We start from the raw sequence: 17,373 nt of genomic DNA on the forward strand, positions 1-17,373 counted from the left end.
TGGGTGTGGCGGGTTTGGGTGTCTCGGGTTTGGGTGTGGCGGGTTTGGGTGTCGCGGGTTTGGGTGTGGCGGGTTTAGGTGTGGCGGGTTTGGGTGTCGCGGGTTTGGGTGTCGCGGGTTTGGGTGTGGCGGGTTTGGGTGTCTGTCGCGGGTTTGGGTGTCTCGGGTTTGGGTGTCGCGGGTTTGGGTGTGGCGGGTTTGGGTGTGGCGGGTTTGGGTGTGGCGGGTTTGGGTGTCTCGGGTTTGGGTGTCGCGGGTTTGGGTGTCGCGGGTTTGGGTGTCGCGGGTTTGGGTGTGGCGGGTTTGGGTGTGGTGGGTTTGGGTGTCTCGGGTTTGGGTGTGGCGGGTTTGGGTGTCTCGGGTTTGGGTGTGGCGGGTTTGGGTGTCGCGGGTTTGGGTGTGGCGGGTTTGGGTGTCTCGGGTTTGGGTGTCGCGGGTTTGGGTGTGGCGGGTTTGGGTGTGGTGGGTTTGGGTGTCACAGGTTTGGGTGTGGCGGGTTTGGGTGTCGCGGGTTTGGGTGTCTCAGGTTTGGGTGTCACGGGTTTGGTTGTCACCCCAGGGCCATCCCTGAGCGGCCGACGGCCACACGCTCATGGTGGTTGGTAGCCGGGGACCCTGGTGCTCCCCGCAGACGCTCCTGGGGGTGGGGAGTGGTAGGGGAGGGAGCTCACCTTCCTCCGCCTGGGTCAGGGCCGTCTGCAGCTGCTCCGCGCGGCTCTGGGCTCGGGCACGCTGGCTCTCCGCCTCGCTCAGCCGGCTGCTCAGGCTGGCCACCTGCACGCGGCAGTCGTCCTGGGCAGGAAGGCGGAAGTCAGCGGGGCAGCTGGGAGGGCAAGCAGAGGGCCGGGGTCCTACAGGGGGTGGGGTGCCGGGGGCAGCTCACAGTCTAGCTTGGGGTCACAGGGGCGGGGTGGCGGGTGGCTGTGGGCTGCTGGGGGTCGAGCTGGGGGGCTGAGCTGACCCACAGGCCTGGGGGGGGGGGCCAGGGAGCTGAGTGGGGCTGGGCCCAAAGGGTCCCGGTTTCCAGTACAGATGCAGGGTGGGGAGCTGGCGGTGTGGCCCATAGCCTGGGGGGCGGGGAGCTCTGCAGGGGCTGCCCCTGGCCAGGACAAGGGCCTGCGTGGGGCCCGAAGGCAACAGGTGTCCACAGAGGACCCATGGCCAGGGCTTGGTGGCCGTTTGTCTTTTGCATAGCCCGACCCACTTGAGTCCCGTGTCCACCCTGTCACCTGGAGAGTGGGGAGGGGACCCACAGGTAGCTCTGGGGGAGCCCTGGGGCCGGGAGCACCAATGGCCGCAGGGAGCCTGGCCCCTATGTGAGGGGTCACTAGGCACATGCTGAGGGTGGCCTGGCGGGTCTGTTCTGCAGTGTCCCGGCCCCTGGGGACAGTTCTTCAGGCGATGGCATGGGATGGAGAATGCCCTGTCCCGGACCAAGTGGGTGTCACCGCAGGGCCTGGCTCCAGGGCCTTTGCAGCCAGCCTGGCGGAGGGGCAGTGCCCAGCTGCGGACGGCGGCCGGGTTTCGAGGGTCGGTGGTATTACTGGAATTCATGGCGACAAACCAGGACTGTCTGGACACTGACCCACAGGGTCTCTGCAGGCCCAGGGGCAGAGGGACAGGCGCACGGCAGTCTGGGGGAGGGGATGAGTTTGTCCCCATCTCCCAGAGCCCCCAGGGCATGGGCTGGGTGGGTGGGAGGACCCAGGCCCCTCTTACCCGGCCCCGCTGGGCATCCCAAAGCCTCTGCACAAGGTCCCCCAGGGCGTCACGCACAGAGGCCACGTCCATGACCTCTGGTCCGTGGTCTCTGGGTGTGGGCGAGCGGGGGCTGGTGGGGGCGGCGGCGCCCTGTGGCCCTCGGCGAGGCTGGGAGCTGTGGGAATCTGCAGGATGGGTTGTGGGTGGAAATCAGGGGCCCGTGAGTGCCCTTCCCCCTTCTCTCTGCTGCCCCTGCCCACGGGAGCTCAGGGGCGCCGCACAGGCTCCTAAATTGCTGGGACCAGCCCAGCCCCCGACTATGTGGGTTGTGAGGCCCCAGAGGGCTTGGGGTGCCCCAGGCAGGGGACAGAGTTGGGACAGGAGCCCAGCTGTCCCCACTGAGGATGCTGACCGTTGGCAGGGGAGCCTGGCCGGGCAGGGGAGGCCGAGGGGCTGTGTCCCCCGAGCCCCAGGCCCCAGTGCAGCGTGGAGCACAGCCGGCCCAGCTGGGCCTCCGTGTCCCGCCGGGCGCCCTGGGCCTGGGCCAGCTCCTGCTCCAGGCTGCGGATGCGGTGACAGGCCCCGTCCAGGCCAGCCTGGAGCCCGTCGGCCACGCCGCTGGCCTGCTGCAGCTGCCCGGTGACCCCGTGCAGCTCGGCCCGCAGGGTCTGCTCGGCCTCCCGGCTCTCGCGGAGGTGCTCCTGGAGCTGCCGTCCCCGGGCCTCCGCCTCTGCCAACTTCCGCTGCAGCCCCAGGACCTGTAGGAGGGACGTGGGGGCTGCCACCACCTGGGCCTGGAGGACCCGGGCGCAGTCAGGCTGAGAGGGCGGCCCCCATCACTGCCCGACCCACCCGCCCTCCCAAGACTCGGCCCGGGTCTCTGGGCCTTGAGCCCTGGGCAGGCCACGGCTGGACGGACCCGGGTCTGCCTCCCCGCTGGCCCCAGAGTGCAGGGCCCGTCCCAGCTCCCTCCCTGGGTGGCTGCTGCATAAGGACCCTTCCACGACAGAGGTGTGGGGCTGCGAGGTCACGTGGGGTCCCACGGCTGAGCCCCACGCTCCCAGGTGTGGTGGCTGCCACACGTGTGGCTTTGGGTCTGAACCGAGCCTCGGCCCCTTCAGGCTGGGGGCGGTCCACGGCCCCTGGCCACGTGCAGCCCAGCCCCTGAGCACGCAGAATGGAGGGGCTGGGCTGGGCTGAGCAGAGGGGTGCGTGGGACACGCGTGCAGCTGTGGGCAGAGCGTGAGTTCACATCCCGGGGCTTTCAGGACACTGACCACTCGGGGCCTCCCTGCCTCTCCCCAGGCTCAGAACTCTGCTGTTTTCTAACACTCAGAAACACTCGGGGGGTCACGGTTTCGGCTCGATCTGGTCACTCGGAGTCCCTTCCCCGGCACCGGCTGCACCCAGAACGGCAGGAGGTGGGAAGGGGACAGACCCACGGGGGCCACGAGGAGACGGGGCAGGCCTGGACCTGCCCTGCTGCCCCCCAGCCCGTCTGCCTCCCTGGGCCCCTCCCCAGGCCCTGCCAGTGGGCAGGCAGCCCCCACCTCCATGCGGGCCCCCCCAGGGCAGCCTCCCCCGCGGCCACCTCCCTCTGCAGCGCCAGCGCCTCACGCGCACAGTGGCCCGCAGCCCCGCTCTGCTCTCTCCTCTGCCTCTGGTTCTCAGCCTGCAGGGTCCCCGCCTGGGGGCGTGTGGATGGCTCTGCCGAGGTCCCGGGCTTCCACGCTGGACCCGGCCAGCCCCGGTTCTGCGCTCACACGCCCTCCCTCAGGGCCCACACGCAGGAGGCCCAGGCTGAGCCCACCTCTGGGCCCGGGGCCGTTGGCCCCCAGCTGCTCCCACCCTGGAACCATCTCCCCAGCCTGGTGCCTCCTCTCTGGGGCTGGGACACTGGGGGGACGTGGGGCAGGGAGGCGGCTCGGTGGGCGCAGGTGTGCAGGGATGAGGGCACCAGCTACCCCGCGGCCACCACACGGCCTGGAAGCCAGGCCCAGGAAGCCGACCCACAGCTGCCTCCAGGTGACACCAACCCCATCACCAGACTGGGCTGTCCCCTCGGTGCCTGGCGGAATTCCTGACCCACGGAGTTTGTGAGCATGAAGACGTTTTTGAGCCACTGAGTGTGGGGAGCTTCGGTGAGCTGTCACACGCCACACTGCTCCCCTCTTCCCCCGGGGATGCTCGTGCTTTTGCCCTCCCTGGCCTGTCCCCTGGGGTCCAGAGTGCTCCGACGGTAGAGGTGGCAAAGCCGGGTCCGGGGCTCTCGCACTGCAGCCCTGGGCTGCCCGGGGGGCCTGGTGGAGCTGGGACCCAAGGGGGAGGCGTCTGCAGTGGGCTGGGGGTCAGAGCCCCCCGCCGCCCCACCTGTCTGCATCGCTCCTGGAGCTCCCGGCAGGTGCCCCCCTGCACGCGCTCCAGCCCTCGCAGGCTGGCCCGCAGCGCCCTGGCCTCCCGCTGCGCCGCTGCTCCGGCCTCCTCCAGGGCAAGCAGCCTCTGCCCTTCTCTGCCGCCGACCGCTTAAAACTGAGGAGGAGTCCTGAGCTGGGACCAGGGGACATCAGCCGGGGGCCCAGACCCTCCCTAAAGGGTTGGCCGTCCCAGCTGCCTGGCAGGTCTCTGCCCATCTAGTGAGACGCTGCCCTGTCTTGAGGCTCCTGTGTCCCCAAGCCCAGCCTCTGCAGGGCCCTGTCACCTCTGGTGCATGTCCACCCAGGTCTGAGCCTTGTCACCCCTCACCCCCTGACCACACTCCCAGACCCCCAACACCCAGCCCAGCCTGGCTGCCCCCACAGGGACCTGCCCTCCCCCACGCCCTGGAGGAGGCCCGCCAGCCTGGGGGCCGGAGCTCCCTGCAGGCAGGGACAGGTCTGGCCTGGCCTGGCTCCACTGTGGGACGCCCCACCCGCCCCTCAGCGTGTCCCCGCCAAGGCCCAGCCGGGGTGAGCCGCTCCTGGGCGCTGCCCCACCTGGCCTTCTCCTGCTTGGTCCTGCGGATCACGGCCCACAGCTCGCCGTTGGAGCACCGCAGCGCATCCAGCTCGCAGCCTCGCTGCCCAGCGCCCGGCGGGCCTCCTCAGTGCCCCGCAGCTCCTGGCGCAGCACGGCCAGCTCCGCCTGGGCCACGTCAGCTGGGACCGCAGCTGCTCCGCCTGGGGAGGAGCACGCAGCTCCACGGCCCGCTGGGGGGTACAGAGGCTCCTGCTCCTGGGACAGCCACCGGGCACGAGGCCTCTGACTCTGGTCTGGAGGGCACTGGGGTCCCGGCCAGCCCTGGGCCTCCACAAGCTTCCCCTCCCCCGTTGCCCGCACCACCTCTCTCTACCGGAGTTGAAGCCGTGGAGGGCCAGGCAGAGCCCCCCCCACCCCTCCTGGGCCTGGCCCTGCTGCACCCCCACCTGGACCCCGGGGCGCGAGCACTGGTGGGCAGTCGGCCTGGCTAACTCCGGCACAGCCGTGGACCGGCCCGTTGGTGTGAGAGGCAGTGGGGGGAGGGCATCGGGGTGCCTGTGCCCTTGGAGTCCCCTGCAGCCCTAGGAGACACTCAGGCCGGGCTGTCCCGCTGCTGGGCAGGAGGTGGCTGCTGTCACAGGAGCCATGCTCGAGGCTCGGTCTGCAGGAGCGCGGGGGTCCTGCGGGGGCAGCGGAGGTGAGAGGCCCTAGCAGGGGGGCTCTGGAGCCACCAGTGGCCCCGTGCCCCTTGACCCTGGCCTTGGCAGCCTGGCAGCCCAGCCGCTGGCCTCAGGCCACTCTGCACCTCCGTGAGGGGCCGCAGGACAGGTGTGAGTCCTTGTCCCAGCCGGGCCAGAGTGAGCCCCACTGGGCACCCTCCGCCCCCACCACTCAGGGCTTCCAGGCAGGGCCTGCTAACCCTGCAGTTACGTAGAACGTGGGGGGGTCAGGGTCTTCCTCGCGGCTCCCTGCCCTGGGACCCCAGGCCTCGCAAGGTGCCCAGGACAGGCCTGGGTGGGGTGGGCTGGAGGCCTCAGACCCGGGGCCGGGGCCGCCCAGCCCTCAGCGTGGGCTGTGGGGACTTGCCGGGGTTCAGCCCTGGCCCTGGTCTCCTGCCTCCCAGCCCGAACTCTGGCCCTGACCAGAAACCTTGGAGAAGGCTCCACTCTGGCTCCGGCGTGTCCCCGGGGAGGAGGGCGGGAAGCCAGCAGGGGCACGCTGACAGAGGAGGCCGCAGAACTCAGCGACGTCAAGTCACCGGTTTGCCAAAAGCAAACCCCTCTGCCGGCTGTCTCCACGGGACGCCGTCCAGGCCCTGGCCGGCCGCTGTTGTTGTTGTTCTGTTTTTGGGAAGGGCCCGAACCTCCCCTGCCCCCTCCGCCCCTGCATGTGGGAGCCATGACCGTGCGGAGCATTTTCCGCGAGCTCAGCAGAAATCCGCCAGAAGGTCAAGGACGGCGAGGGCCCATCCGTCATGAGGACGCGGCTTTCACTCCCAGGCGGGGGATGAAAACAGGCGAAACCGACGGGGCCCCACCCGCCCCTCCGCCTCGTGAGAACAACCCTGCCTCTTACAGGAACTTAGCAGCCAAATCGCTTAATGTGATTATAATAATTATTTCTTTACTAGAAATTGTATCAACAGCCTCTTTTGAAATCTCTGCGGGGAGCAGCTCCGGAACGCTGCAGGGAGGAGGGCGGCAGAGGGGAGGCGAGGGGGCTGCATGGGGGCTGGCCCACGTGTGCACACGTGTGCGTGTGTCTGTTCACATGCGTGCGAGATGTATGTGTGTGTGTGCATGTGTGTGTTTGGTGCACACTTGTGCATACACACGTGCACTGCATGGCACCCGTGCGTGTTTATGTGCCTGCATGTGTGCACGTGTGAGTGCACGGGGTGTGCATGCATGTGCGCTCACCGTGCACTTATCACTCTGCGTGTGCAAGGACACACAGGTGCGCGTGATCTCACGGTGTGCCTGGCGTGTCCACACACGGCTTATGTATGTGTGTGCGTGCACACGTGTGTGGACCTCAGGCAGGGCTGCAAGAGCCATCTAAGGGCCGTGAAAGTGCACGGTTTCCATGGTGACCCTGGGCCAGCTGGCGCCGGGGAGGGCTCTGCCGCTGCCCTGCCCTGCCCTGCTCGCGCGACCCCACCGCCGGCCACCCAGCCTCCCCCTGCCTCCCTCCCTTTCAGGGTGCTGCTCTCCCTTCTGGGGACCCCATTCCCTTCCTGGGGCCGCCTCTCAGAGAACCTGAGCTTCTCCCTCATCCCATAAACGAACGCCCGGCCCCGCCCCGCCCCCGCCCCGTCCCGCTGCCCGGTGTGGAAACCTCGTTCTGTCCCCGTGTGGCCGCCGACCGGCCTGACTTTGAAATCTGCTGAAAGGAGACCTTTCTCTCCGGGGCCAACGTAAACAGCCCGTCATGTTAAATCATGTTCTCTTCCTCTCCCGCGCTCGGCCGGCCCCTGGGGTGCCTGGGGAGGGCCCGGCCCCCTCCTCACTCTGCCCCTGGGCCCGGCCCGGCCTCCCTCTCCTGCGCAGCTGCTCCCCCCAGGGCCGGGTCAGCCCCGCCGGGTGGGGGTGGGGGGTGCGGGGGACCTCCTCACCCTGAGGGCCCCACCGGGCTCCGCTGACCCTCCCCCCCAGCCTGGCCTCCTGCCCCGCTGCCCACAGGCGTCCCCACGTCCTGTCCCATCTTCTCAGAACCCGCTGAGCCGCCCACAGCCCACGCCATGTCCTGTGGCCCCTGGGCCTCGTGCCAACCTCTTTCAGGCCACCCCTGAAAACCCACTAAAACCCCACTCTGCTCCTGACCCTGCCCTAGGCACCCCAAATCCAGCCCCACGGCACCCCGTGCCCACACCCAGGGGGTCCCTGCTGGTGCGGCGGGGGAGAGCCTGGTCTTCCCACAGCTTGCTGGATGGGGGTCTCTGGGCGGAGGGTCGGGCTCGGCCCTGCCCTGAGGTCACGCCTGCCTCCCAGGAAGGCCTTGGAGCCCCTGCCAAGGGCCGCGCCCCCTGCTGCGGGCGCAGGTGCCTCCTGGGCGGGGCCTCCCTGGTGGGGTTTTCTCAGCTGTGTGTGGATCAGGAGAGCTGGCCTGTCCCCGGGGTTCCGGCCAACCCTCCACGCTGGCCCTCCCAGAGGCGGCTGCATCCCCCCACGGCGCGGAGAGCGGCAGGCATGCCGTGCACCCTCCCAGGACAAAGTGGGGCCCACCGAAGCCCCGCAGCCCACGGGCAGCTCCCGCCCCACTCAGCCAGGCCCCCGAATCAGGGCCAGATCACTTTCTCCCCCGAAGCCAAATGCATCACGTTAGAAGCTCAGACGCGACCCTACTTTTCACTAAAAATAAGGTGTCAGCGTCTCCACTCGGTGCCTTGGGCCTGTGCAGCCGGGTCCCCCTCCCAGCCCCCTACCCTCCTCTCCTTCCGCAGAGGGGCCCTCCCTCCTCCGGGCACCCCCGCTCTCCTCTCCCTCCGCCCGCACCTCCCGTGGGCCCAGCCCGCCTCCCCTCCCCTGCCCCTCACCTCTCTCTCCGCAGCACTTCTCCCGGCCGCCACGTCCCGCAGACTCCGGCTCAGAGCCGCGGCCTCCCTCTGGTGGGTGACGATGGCTCCCTCAAACTGGGCCTGGAGGGCCTTCAGCTCCTGCGTGGGGGTGCGGATGGTGGCCTGGGGGAAGCAGAGAGCCTGCGGGGGCACCCAGGGGCCGGCCTGGGGCACGGGCGGCTGGCAGTCTGCTGTCCTGGGACCAGGCGGCAGCAGGTGGGGCCGGGGCTGGAGCTGGGGTGCTTATTCCAGGGCGTGGTGGGGCAGAGGCCTGAGGGGCACCCCTGGGAAGGCCCCCGTGTCCCCGTCCCTGTGCCTTTCCTCTGGGGTCCCCCCAGGCTGCCAGGCAGGGCAGGGTGGGCAGCAGGGGCCCAGCTGGGGGTCTCAGGCACTGATCCCTTTCTGCTGTGTCTGCTGGGTGCTGAGGGGACAGGAATGGCCACTCGACCAACAAGAAGAGGCCCCGCCCTCGAGTGACACTGGCACTCGGGACCACTGTGACCCGGCAGTGGAGCTCTGCCCTCGCTGGGCTCACTGGCCACACAAGTGTTGCTGGCAGGGGGGAGCACCCCATGTCCTGTGGCCCCGTGGCCTGGAGCACCCACTGAGTCAGCACGGGGGGGGGTGCGTGGCATTTGCCTTTCCCGGTGCCCCTGCCTCCCACGCCCCTCCGGTGGCCCAGGGCCAATCCTTGCAGGGTGAGGAGGCCACGACCTCAGGGCCAGAGGTGGCCACGGCTGGGATGGGGGGGCTGGGCCCTGCCCCCGTCAACTGGCCCTCGGTTTCCTGAGCTGTCAAACAGGCAGGCGGGGTTAGGGGACGTCCACCGTCCCCACCAGCTCTGAGTGTGTGCGTGTCCCAGATGTGCCTGGGGGTGGCCGCTCCCTCGGCCGGCACACTGCCAGCCCAGATGGGCCCCCTGTCACCCACGACACCCTCCTCCCAGACACCTGCGGGAGGCAGGTCCTGCCGGCCCACGGGCTCTGGGCTTGGCCGATGGCAGTGCTCCCAGGGCCCCCTTGTCCAAGGAGAGATGCCGCTCTGCTTGTGGGGGCCCAGCCCGCTGCCTTGCAGGACCCTCCCCTGCACGCCCTGGTACCAGGCCAGGGCAGAGGGACTGGCCGGGTCCAGGGTGGTCTCGGCTCCCTGGGCCTCAGTGTCCTCGGCAGGAAGGGTTCAGAGCCCTTCCCTCAGGGCACCGTGCCGTGGGCTTGGGGGTCGTGTCAGGCCGCTGCGCAGGGCAGGCGAGTGGCTGGCAGGGGTGGGGCCCCTGGAGCCAGCTTGGTGCTCCAGGGAGGAGAGGTGCCCACGCCCCTGTGCGGATCCGGGAGCCCCGGCGAGACGCCGCAGGCTGCCTGCGCTGGGCGGGTCCCCACCAGGCTCCGCCTCATGCTCCTGGCAGAGGAGCCACTGCCAGGTGTCCCCTCTGCACTGGCACGTGTCACCTCGGGCTCCCAGCACTGCCGAGAAGGGTGCTCCATGAGGCCCGGCCGCAGGGCACCCTGTGTGGACCTCGGGGACGGGCACTGGCCCGGAGCCCCGGCAGCAGTGGTGACTCAGCCGGGAGGACCCTCCACCCGCCCCGGGTGGCCCGTTTTCCTGTCATCCCACGACGGGTGTGCTTCGGCTGGCACCTCCCTCCTCCCGCTCCTCTCATGGGTTTTAATTTCCATTTCTGAGCTGAGGTGGCAAAAGAACCCTTAATGAGCTCCCTGTGGAGCCCAGCTGGCCGGCAGGCCTGGTCCCACGTCCGGGGCAGACTCGGGGCCAGCACAAAAGGCGGCTCCGGAAGCCGGCGCTGGCTCCAAGGAGACCCTCTTTCGAGCGGGAGGCGTCAGCTCCCAGGGTCTTCGGGGGGCTTTCCTGGTTCTTTGCCCACAGGGTGGAGCTGAGGGAGCAGCTGGGCCGGGGCCGGGGGAGGAGGGGCACAGTCGCAATCCTGGCTCCAAGCTCTGTCCCCGGGGGTCCCCCGACCCCTCCAGGTCTGTGGCCAGGGAAGGGCCATCGGGCCTTGGGCAGGATGGAGCAGGGCTGGGGCTCCAGCGAGGGAGCAAGACACTCCTGGGCGAGGCTCCCCGGGCACCAGCAGCGCCCTGGGCTCCCCTGCTCTGCAGGACCGAGGGTCCGGCCTGGAGTCGGGCAGGAGGCGCTGAACAAGCACCCTGGCAGCCGGCTCCTAATCGCAAGACCCCTTCCGGCTGCACGAGCCCTGGGGCCTGGCCACGAGCCCCGCCCGGCTGTCAGAGTGGGGCCCCGGCGGGCTGCGCTCCTGGGCCCGCACGGCGGCTGTTCCCTGACCAACTGCGTCACCCGTTCCACACCAGTGGAGCATCTGACCTGCGTCCTTGGGGCTGGGGACACGCCAGGGCCCAGGGTGGAAAAGACCTTCAGGGTTAAAAACAAGCGGGTACGGCCACAGGTGAGCCAGAAGGCCAAGGGCGGGAGGCGGGGTGGGCCCAGCTGGCGCTGTGTGCAGCCGGACAGCGGGGCACAGCCCAGAGCTTGGGGTCGGGGAGCACAGGGTGCTCCCCACAGGAGGGGACGTGTCTCTGTACCCCGAGGCTGTCCCTCCCTGCCCGGGACACACACCCACTGTGTCCCTGCAGGCCCAGCCCACCGCCAGCTGCCCAGGACGGCCGTCCCGACTCCGCCTGCAAACAGGACCCCCCGGGCCGCAGCAGCCCCTCCTGGGCTCTCGGATTCGCGACTCCCGCCGTGTGCTGGCCACCTCCTCCCCCTGGAGGGCCCTTGTCTCGCGTCGCCCACCTGGGACCTGGCGCCACCTCACACATGGGCAGGGGCCTTCGTGCTCTGGGGGTCAAAGGCCACCCTGCCAGCGACAGCGGTGGGCGCCCAGCGTTGCCTGTGGGGTGAGGCGCAGGGCTCCCAGGGCCGCCTCCCCAGACCCTCTGTGCTGCTGCCTGCCCAGCTCCCAGACATGGGCTCCAGACAAGGAGTCAGAGGTCCCAGGGGACCCCAGCTGGCTGAAGGCGTCTGTTCCCCGGCTGCGGGGCGGCTGCTTGCTGGGGGCTGTCCGGGGCCCTTGGCGGATGCCTGTCCCCTGGCCCTGCTCAGGGTACACATGGGCGTCCTTTCCAGCCGAGGGTTTCCTGGGGTGCAGTGCCAGCCCTCTCCGGTTCGGTTTCTCTTTGGGAAGGGGTCTCCCAGAGGGTTAGTCCCAGCGCCCTGAGCTCATGTTTGCCAGCTGTGCTTTTCTACGAGCAGCTCAAGCGCATGGACGGCAAGGCTGCGGCTGGTGTGGCCGGGAGGGGACACAGGCCTGGGTTCCACTCCTACCCCGCGCGCTGCCACTAGCTCACGTGCAGCCCCCGGCTGGGCCAGGCCCTCCCCTCGCTGGCCTCTGCCACCCCTGGGGCTGAGGGTACATGGGGCCAGGTGGAGTCCTGGTGCCCACAGCCATGGGCAGGGACCAGGACAGAGCTCTGGTTCGCGCCACGCTTTCCTGCCCACGGAGACAGTGTCCTGTCTCAGCAGGAGACCTGGAGACACCAGGGAAACCAAGGTTCCAGCGGGCGGGGGGGGGGGGGAGGGAGACATGGTGTGTGTCCGTGGTCTGCCAGCGCCTGCCGGGCCGTGCCCATGCCGGCTGTGCGTCCCCTGGCTGGGTGCGCGGGGCTCACCTCGGCTTGCTCCTGCCGGCTCTGGGCCTCCTGCTGCGCCTGCTCCAGCTCACACGTAGCCCTGGAGAGCTCCTGGCCCAGCAGGCCGAGCTGGGCTTCTTTCCGTGACAGGGCCTGGATGGACGGTGCATGAGACAGAGCTGGAGCTGGGGGAGGCGGCCGGCAGAATGCGGGCGCCAAAGCCCCCCGTGGACACAGCAGCTCCCGTCCACACCCTGCGTGGGGAGGAGAGGAGGCGCCCACAGAGGCTGCCCTGAGTCCTGGGTCCCTCCCCCCACCCCGTCCGACAGTGCCCCCCTCACGTGGCGCCCTCCCCTTCCCGCAGCTGTGCGAAGCCGCTGTTGCCAGCGCAGGCCGGGGGCTCACGCACCACGGCCCCTCCCTGCAGGCCGCGCTTCCCATGTGCGCGGAGGAGGAGCCACACACGGCCCCCAAACACCCCAAGTTCCCGGCTCACGAATGGCGCGGGACGGACCGAGAGTGCGAGGGTGGAACGCTGGTCCCCAGGCAGGGCTGGGGGAGGGGGAAGGAACCCGGCAGCGCCAGTCACAGTCACAGACGCATGTCCTCCCCACGCCCAGGCTCCTTGGCGTGAGGGCAGCCTGGAGACACGCGTGCACCCTTGCGGGATGACCTATGCTCAGCGTTACCAACTTTTTTGTTTTAATTAGAGACAGGGTCTCACTTTGTCACCCAGGCTGGGGTACAGAGGTGCAATCACAGCTCACTGCAGCCTCACACTCAAGTGATCCTCCCACCTTGGCCTCCCACGTGGCACGTGCCTGGGACTACAGGTGTGCGCCACTACACCTGACTAACGGTTTTTCTATATTTTTGAGGAGATGGGGTCTCACTATGTTGCCCAGGCTGGTCTCGAACTCCTGGGCTCAAGCGATCCTCCTGCCTCAGCCTCCCAGAGGAAGGCTCTTCCCATAGAAGAGCCCTCCCAGAGTGCTGGGATGACAGGTATGAGCCACCACGCCCGGCCCAGCAACTCTTGCTCGTAACAGCAACGAAACTGGCCACAACCCACCGTGGGAGACCAGTGAAACAAGGAGATCCGTGCATGGGCAGGACCCCCACAGCTGTGATGGAGCAACAGAGCCCGGGACACACGGGTGCAGACAGACGCCACGATGTGCTGGCACCCGAAGAAAGACAGGCCCAGGAGACAGCAGGGAGTTTCGACACCTCTTGTGTTAAAAAGTGTGGGTGGGGGATCACACCATGTATTTCTATCTGGAGGAAATCTCTGGGGGATCTGTCCGGTCCCTGGGGGGAGCTTCCCGAGTGAGGACTGTCTGTGCTATTCACGGTGGGCCCTGGGGCCACCCCTGACCTGGGGTGGGCTCCCACCGCGCCGAGGGTGGGGCTGTTTGTGCGGGGGACACCGCTGACGGGGGGCTGGTGCCTGGAGCCGCGGGACATCAGCGCAGCCCCCAGCCTCCAGGGAGCAGGGCTGGAGACTCACTTTGACTGCAACGGCCAACCTGGCTTTCTCTGCTCCATGTCCATGACAACGGACAGATGCCACAGGCTAGTGGCCTCTCTGGACCCACAGCGTGACCATGGTAAGTCTCACCCAGGCCGACAGCCACAGCCAGCCACGCAGGGAAACCCCAGCAAAAACTCCGGACGCCAAAGCTCAGCGGAGCTTCCTGGTTGTGGGACACGGACATGCTGGGAGGTTGACGTGCCGACCCCATGGGGAGGGGACAGGGTTCTGTGTCTGGGACTTGCCCAGACCCCAGCCTGTGTCTGTTCTCTTGGCTGGTCCTGATTTACGTCTGTCACAGTGAAGCCGTAATGGCAAGCGCGGGGCCTTCCGAGTCCCCGAGTCGTTCTGGCAAATTGTTGAACGGGGGTCATGGAAGAGCCCTGACGTGTGAAGTGAGGGTGGCCTTGCTGGGGACATCCCCCGGGGGTCCACGCTGACTCCAGGTCACCAGTGTCAGCGTCGCACTGCGGGGGAGGAGGAACGACAGCGGCTCCCGGGGCGCAGCGTGAGGGGGGGCAGGAGGGGACTCTGTAGAGGGTTTTCTGTGCTTTAAACCAGCTTTGAAATCGAGGCTCCCTTGTCCTGTCCCTCCCTGGAGCCCGCGCTGGGTCCTCCGAGACACGCGGCTCTGCGTGAGTCTGCCCTGCACGCGACTGTACGGCCCACGGCGGGGCCCAGCCCCTTCCCCACGGGGCCCTCGCTGGGAGGGACGGTCAGAGAGTCTTTGCTCACGTTTTAGGTAAAACCTCAGCAAAGACAGAGGTTTGGCAGTCGACGGGGTGAGGGCTTCACTTTGCAAGCAGAAGAGAGCAAGTCACCCTCGTGCTCAGCGGGCAGAGAACCGAGCATCGGAGCAAAGACGCTGCTCCCGCGCCAGCCGCCCTATGTCTTTGACTCTCGCTCCACACAGAATTCCTTTTCTTTGCCGTGGAAGTAAGACCTTCTGAGGACCGTCCTGTGACTGAAGCCGTCACAGTGTCCTGGGAGGCTGCGGAATTTGCCCCCCGGGCCGTCGGCTCCCCCCACCCCACTTCTCTGCTCTGCTGCTCTAAGGGGCCTCCTGACAGGAAGGGCAGTTGGGGGGGGTCCAGGGAAAGGGCAGCTGCTGCCCTGGCAGAAACGGCCCCCAGCCTGGCCTCTGTGCCGGGACTTGTCGTGGTCATGCAGCCTGTGGCATCTTCCTAGCTGGTCTCCTTTTGACTGAGCCCCCTCTCCCTGCACCGTGAGTGACACTGGGAAGCTGCAATTGTGATCACTTGAGAACAGGCAGTGTGGCCCAGTGGTTGGTCTTGGATGGCAGTGAGGGTCTGCCTGGGTCCTTGAATGACCACCCTGTCCCCAGGCGTGTTGCTCCCCCCGAGCCTCTTTTCTCATCTATCCAGTGAGGATGATTCCACCATGGCCCAGGGTCTTTGGACCCACCCCGCACCACCTTTGTCTGGCCCTGCTCGGCCTCAGCCTCTCCCCATCCTCCCTAGCCCCAGCCTCTCTTGTGCCCAACCCCCATCATACCAGCCCCTGCTCAGGAACATCCAGTGGCTCCCTATCACCTGACCTGGCATTCAAGGCACACTGGAAAAGTCTGGACTCGGAGGGTAGCTATTACAGGGCCAGTATTTGAGTCTCAACAGCTGGTGGGATGGAAGGATGGTTAGGTGGGTGGTTGGTAGTTGTGTGCTTGGACTGGTGGTCAGGTGAGTTGGACACATTGGATGTGAGGTGATTGGGTGACTGGCTGGCTGATCACGTGGATGGATGGATAGTCAGACACATGGGTGAATGGCTTCATATGCAGATGGACAGCTGAGTGTGTGGACAGACAGAAGGAAGCGAATGGATGGATGGATGGTCACATGAGTGAGTAAGTGGCTGGCTGGGTGAGCATGGGGTGGTCAGGTGAGTGAGGAACAGTCATGTGGATGGCTGGCTGGATGCATGGATAGCAGGACAGATGTTCAAGTGAACTGGTGGATGGACAGACTGACGGTCAGCTGTGTGGATGGACAATTGTGTGTGTGCATGGATGGCCACATATGTGGGTAGAAGGTGGATGCATGGAAAGCAGGATGGCTATGCCACTGAGTGGATGGATGAGAGACAAGTGAATGCAAGGACAGTGAAATGCACAGATGGATGGGTGGACAGAGATGTGGGTGGATGACTGGATGGATGGATGGATGAATGGGTGGGAGGGTGGGGGATGGATGGGTGCGTGGGTGGGTGGATGGGTGGATGGATGGGTGGGTGGGTGGACAGATGGATGAATGGATGGATTGATGGATGAATGGATGGATGGAAGGGTGGGTGGATGGATGGATGGATGGATGGATAGATGGATGGGTGGGTGGGGATGGATGGATGGGTGGGTGGACAGATGGATGGATGGATGGGTGGATGGGTGAGTGGAAGGATGGATGCATGGGTGGGTGGGTGGCTGGGTGGATGGATGAATGGATGGATGTGCACATGGGTGGACAGATGGATGGATGGGTGGACTGATGGATGGGGAGGTGGGGAGGTGGGTGGATGAATGGATGGATGGGCAGGTGGGTGGACAGATGGATGGATGGATTGACTGATGGATGGATGGATGGGCACGTGGGTGGACAGATGGATAGATGGGTGGACAGATGGATAGATGGGTGGACAGATGGATGGACTGACGGATCGATGGATGGATGGATGGATGGGGAGGTGGGGAGGTGGGTGGGTGGATGGATGGTTGGGTGTATGGGGAGGTGGGTGGGTGTCTTTCCACCAGGGCTGCTGTGGAAGACCAGCGCTGTAGTAGCAGTGACCTGCAAAGGCTGCATCCGCCTGGGCAGCGGTCCCAGGCTGCCCTGTGTGGGCCAGAGAGGACAGGCGCGGTGGGTGAGAGAGCACCCTCACCGCCCCCCAGCCCCACCATCACCTGCTGCATCTCGTGCTCCAGCTGGAGGAGGCTCTCATCCCGCTCCTGCTTCAGGCTCTGAACTTCCTCCTTCAGAGCCTCCCTCTCGGATGCACTTCTTGCCGCCAGCTCCTTCTCCTGCTGCAGCCGGCACGCAGCCGCCGCCGCCTCCTCTGCCAGGGCCAGGCTCAGGGTTTCCTGGGCCAAGGAGAAGGGGCGGGCATGAGGTCAGGGCACGTGAGGCAGACCTGGCCCTGGGTCCTGGGGGTTGTCCAGGCCAGCTGCACCTCCTTGTCTTCCCCAAGGGACACAGGAGCAAGGAGGGTCTCCTGGGTCTCAGCGTCCACCATCCCACATTTATCTGTCTGTGACCGGTTCCCGCCTCCACAGTGTGCCACTGATACGCAGGGGTGTGGAGACACATCAGACCAGGCCTCCGGGGAGGGGACCGGTGGGAGGGCTCCGACGGTGCCGGGCCCCGTCCAGCCCCAGCTCTCAGGCTGCAGCCCGGTCGTCCAACACCCGGTTTGGCCTCTCCCAGGAGGGAAGGGCCTGCCCTGAATACAAGCTCCAGGGGAGCCTGGACGCTCCCTTGAACCGTGAGGGGCGCGCGGGTCCTCGTCCTTCTCCCCCCGGGCCCAGGCACCTCCACCGCTGAGCTCCGCCTCCCAGGGCCCCTCCCACCGGGGGTCTGCCCTTCTGGGGACGTGGTAGACCCCTGGCAAGCGGCCAGGTGGGCCACTGGGAAGCAGACCTTCTCCCTCTGGAGCCGTGCGAGGTCCTCCCGGTGGGCCAGCGCGTCCCGCTCCTGCTGCGCCACCTGCCGTAGGAGCCGCCCCACGTCCCGCCGCAGCTGCGCCTCCTGGACCTCCCAGTCGCTTCTCAGCTGCTCCGTTTCCACTGTGGGCAACAGGTGTGTCGGGGCGTGGCCCCTGCACGTGGACCCCTGTGCCCTTTGGAGCTCCCCATGGAGTGACGGTGGCCAGGCACAGGGACAGGGTGGCCGGCACTGCGGGGTGGGGCCCAGGGACCGGGCAGGAGCCACACACTGGTCCTGTGGCCGCAGCCCAGCTCTGAGCCTGGGGCCAGAAGCAGCCTGGTCAGGACACCTGCCTGCCCCTCACAGGCAAGG

The 17,373-nt window shown here is 67.4% G+C and overlaps 1 protein-coding gene across 1 annotated transcript in view; it reads right to left on the bottom strand.

Moving 5' to 3' along the window:
* The window catches only part of CROCC2 (ciliary rootlet coiled-coil, rootletin family member 2), a 53,830-nt gene that overhangs the window by 12,118 nt on the left and 24,339 nt on the right, over positions 1 to 17,373 (bottom strand). Inside the window, 12 exon segments of the mRNA XM_045559507.1 lie at positions 672 to 792; positions 1,720 to 1,886; positions 2,114 to 2,459; positions 4,072 to 4,205; positions 4,208 to 4,230; positions 4,674 to 4,749; positions 4,752 to 4,829; positions 4,832 to 4,856; positions 8,192 to 8,335; positions 11,854 to 11,967; positions 16,263 to 16,439; positions 16,996 to 17,141. Coding sequence (XP_045415463.1) covers positions 672 to 792; positions 1,720 to 1,886; positions 2,114 to 2,459; positions 4,072 to 4,205; positions 4,208 to 4,230; positions 4,674 to 4,749; positions 4,752 to 4,829; positions 4,832 to 4,856; positions 8,192 to 8,335; positions 11,854 to 11,967; positions 16,263 to 16,439; positions 16,996 to 17,141 — 1,551 coding nt within the window.

Source organism: Lemur catta, chromosome 8 (assembly GCF_020740605.2).
Source record: "Lemur catta isolate mLemCat1 chromosome 8, mLemCat1.pri, whole genome shotgun sequence".
Lineage (NCBI taxonomy): Eukaryota > Metazoa > Chordata > Mammalia > Primates > Lemuridae > Lemur > Lemur catta.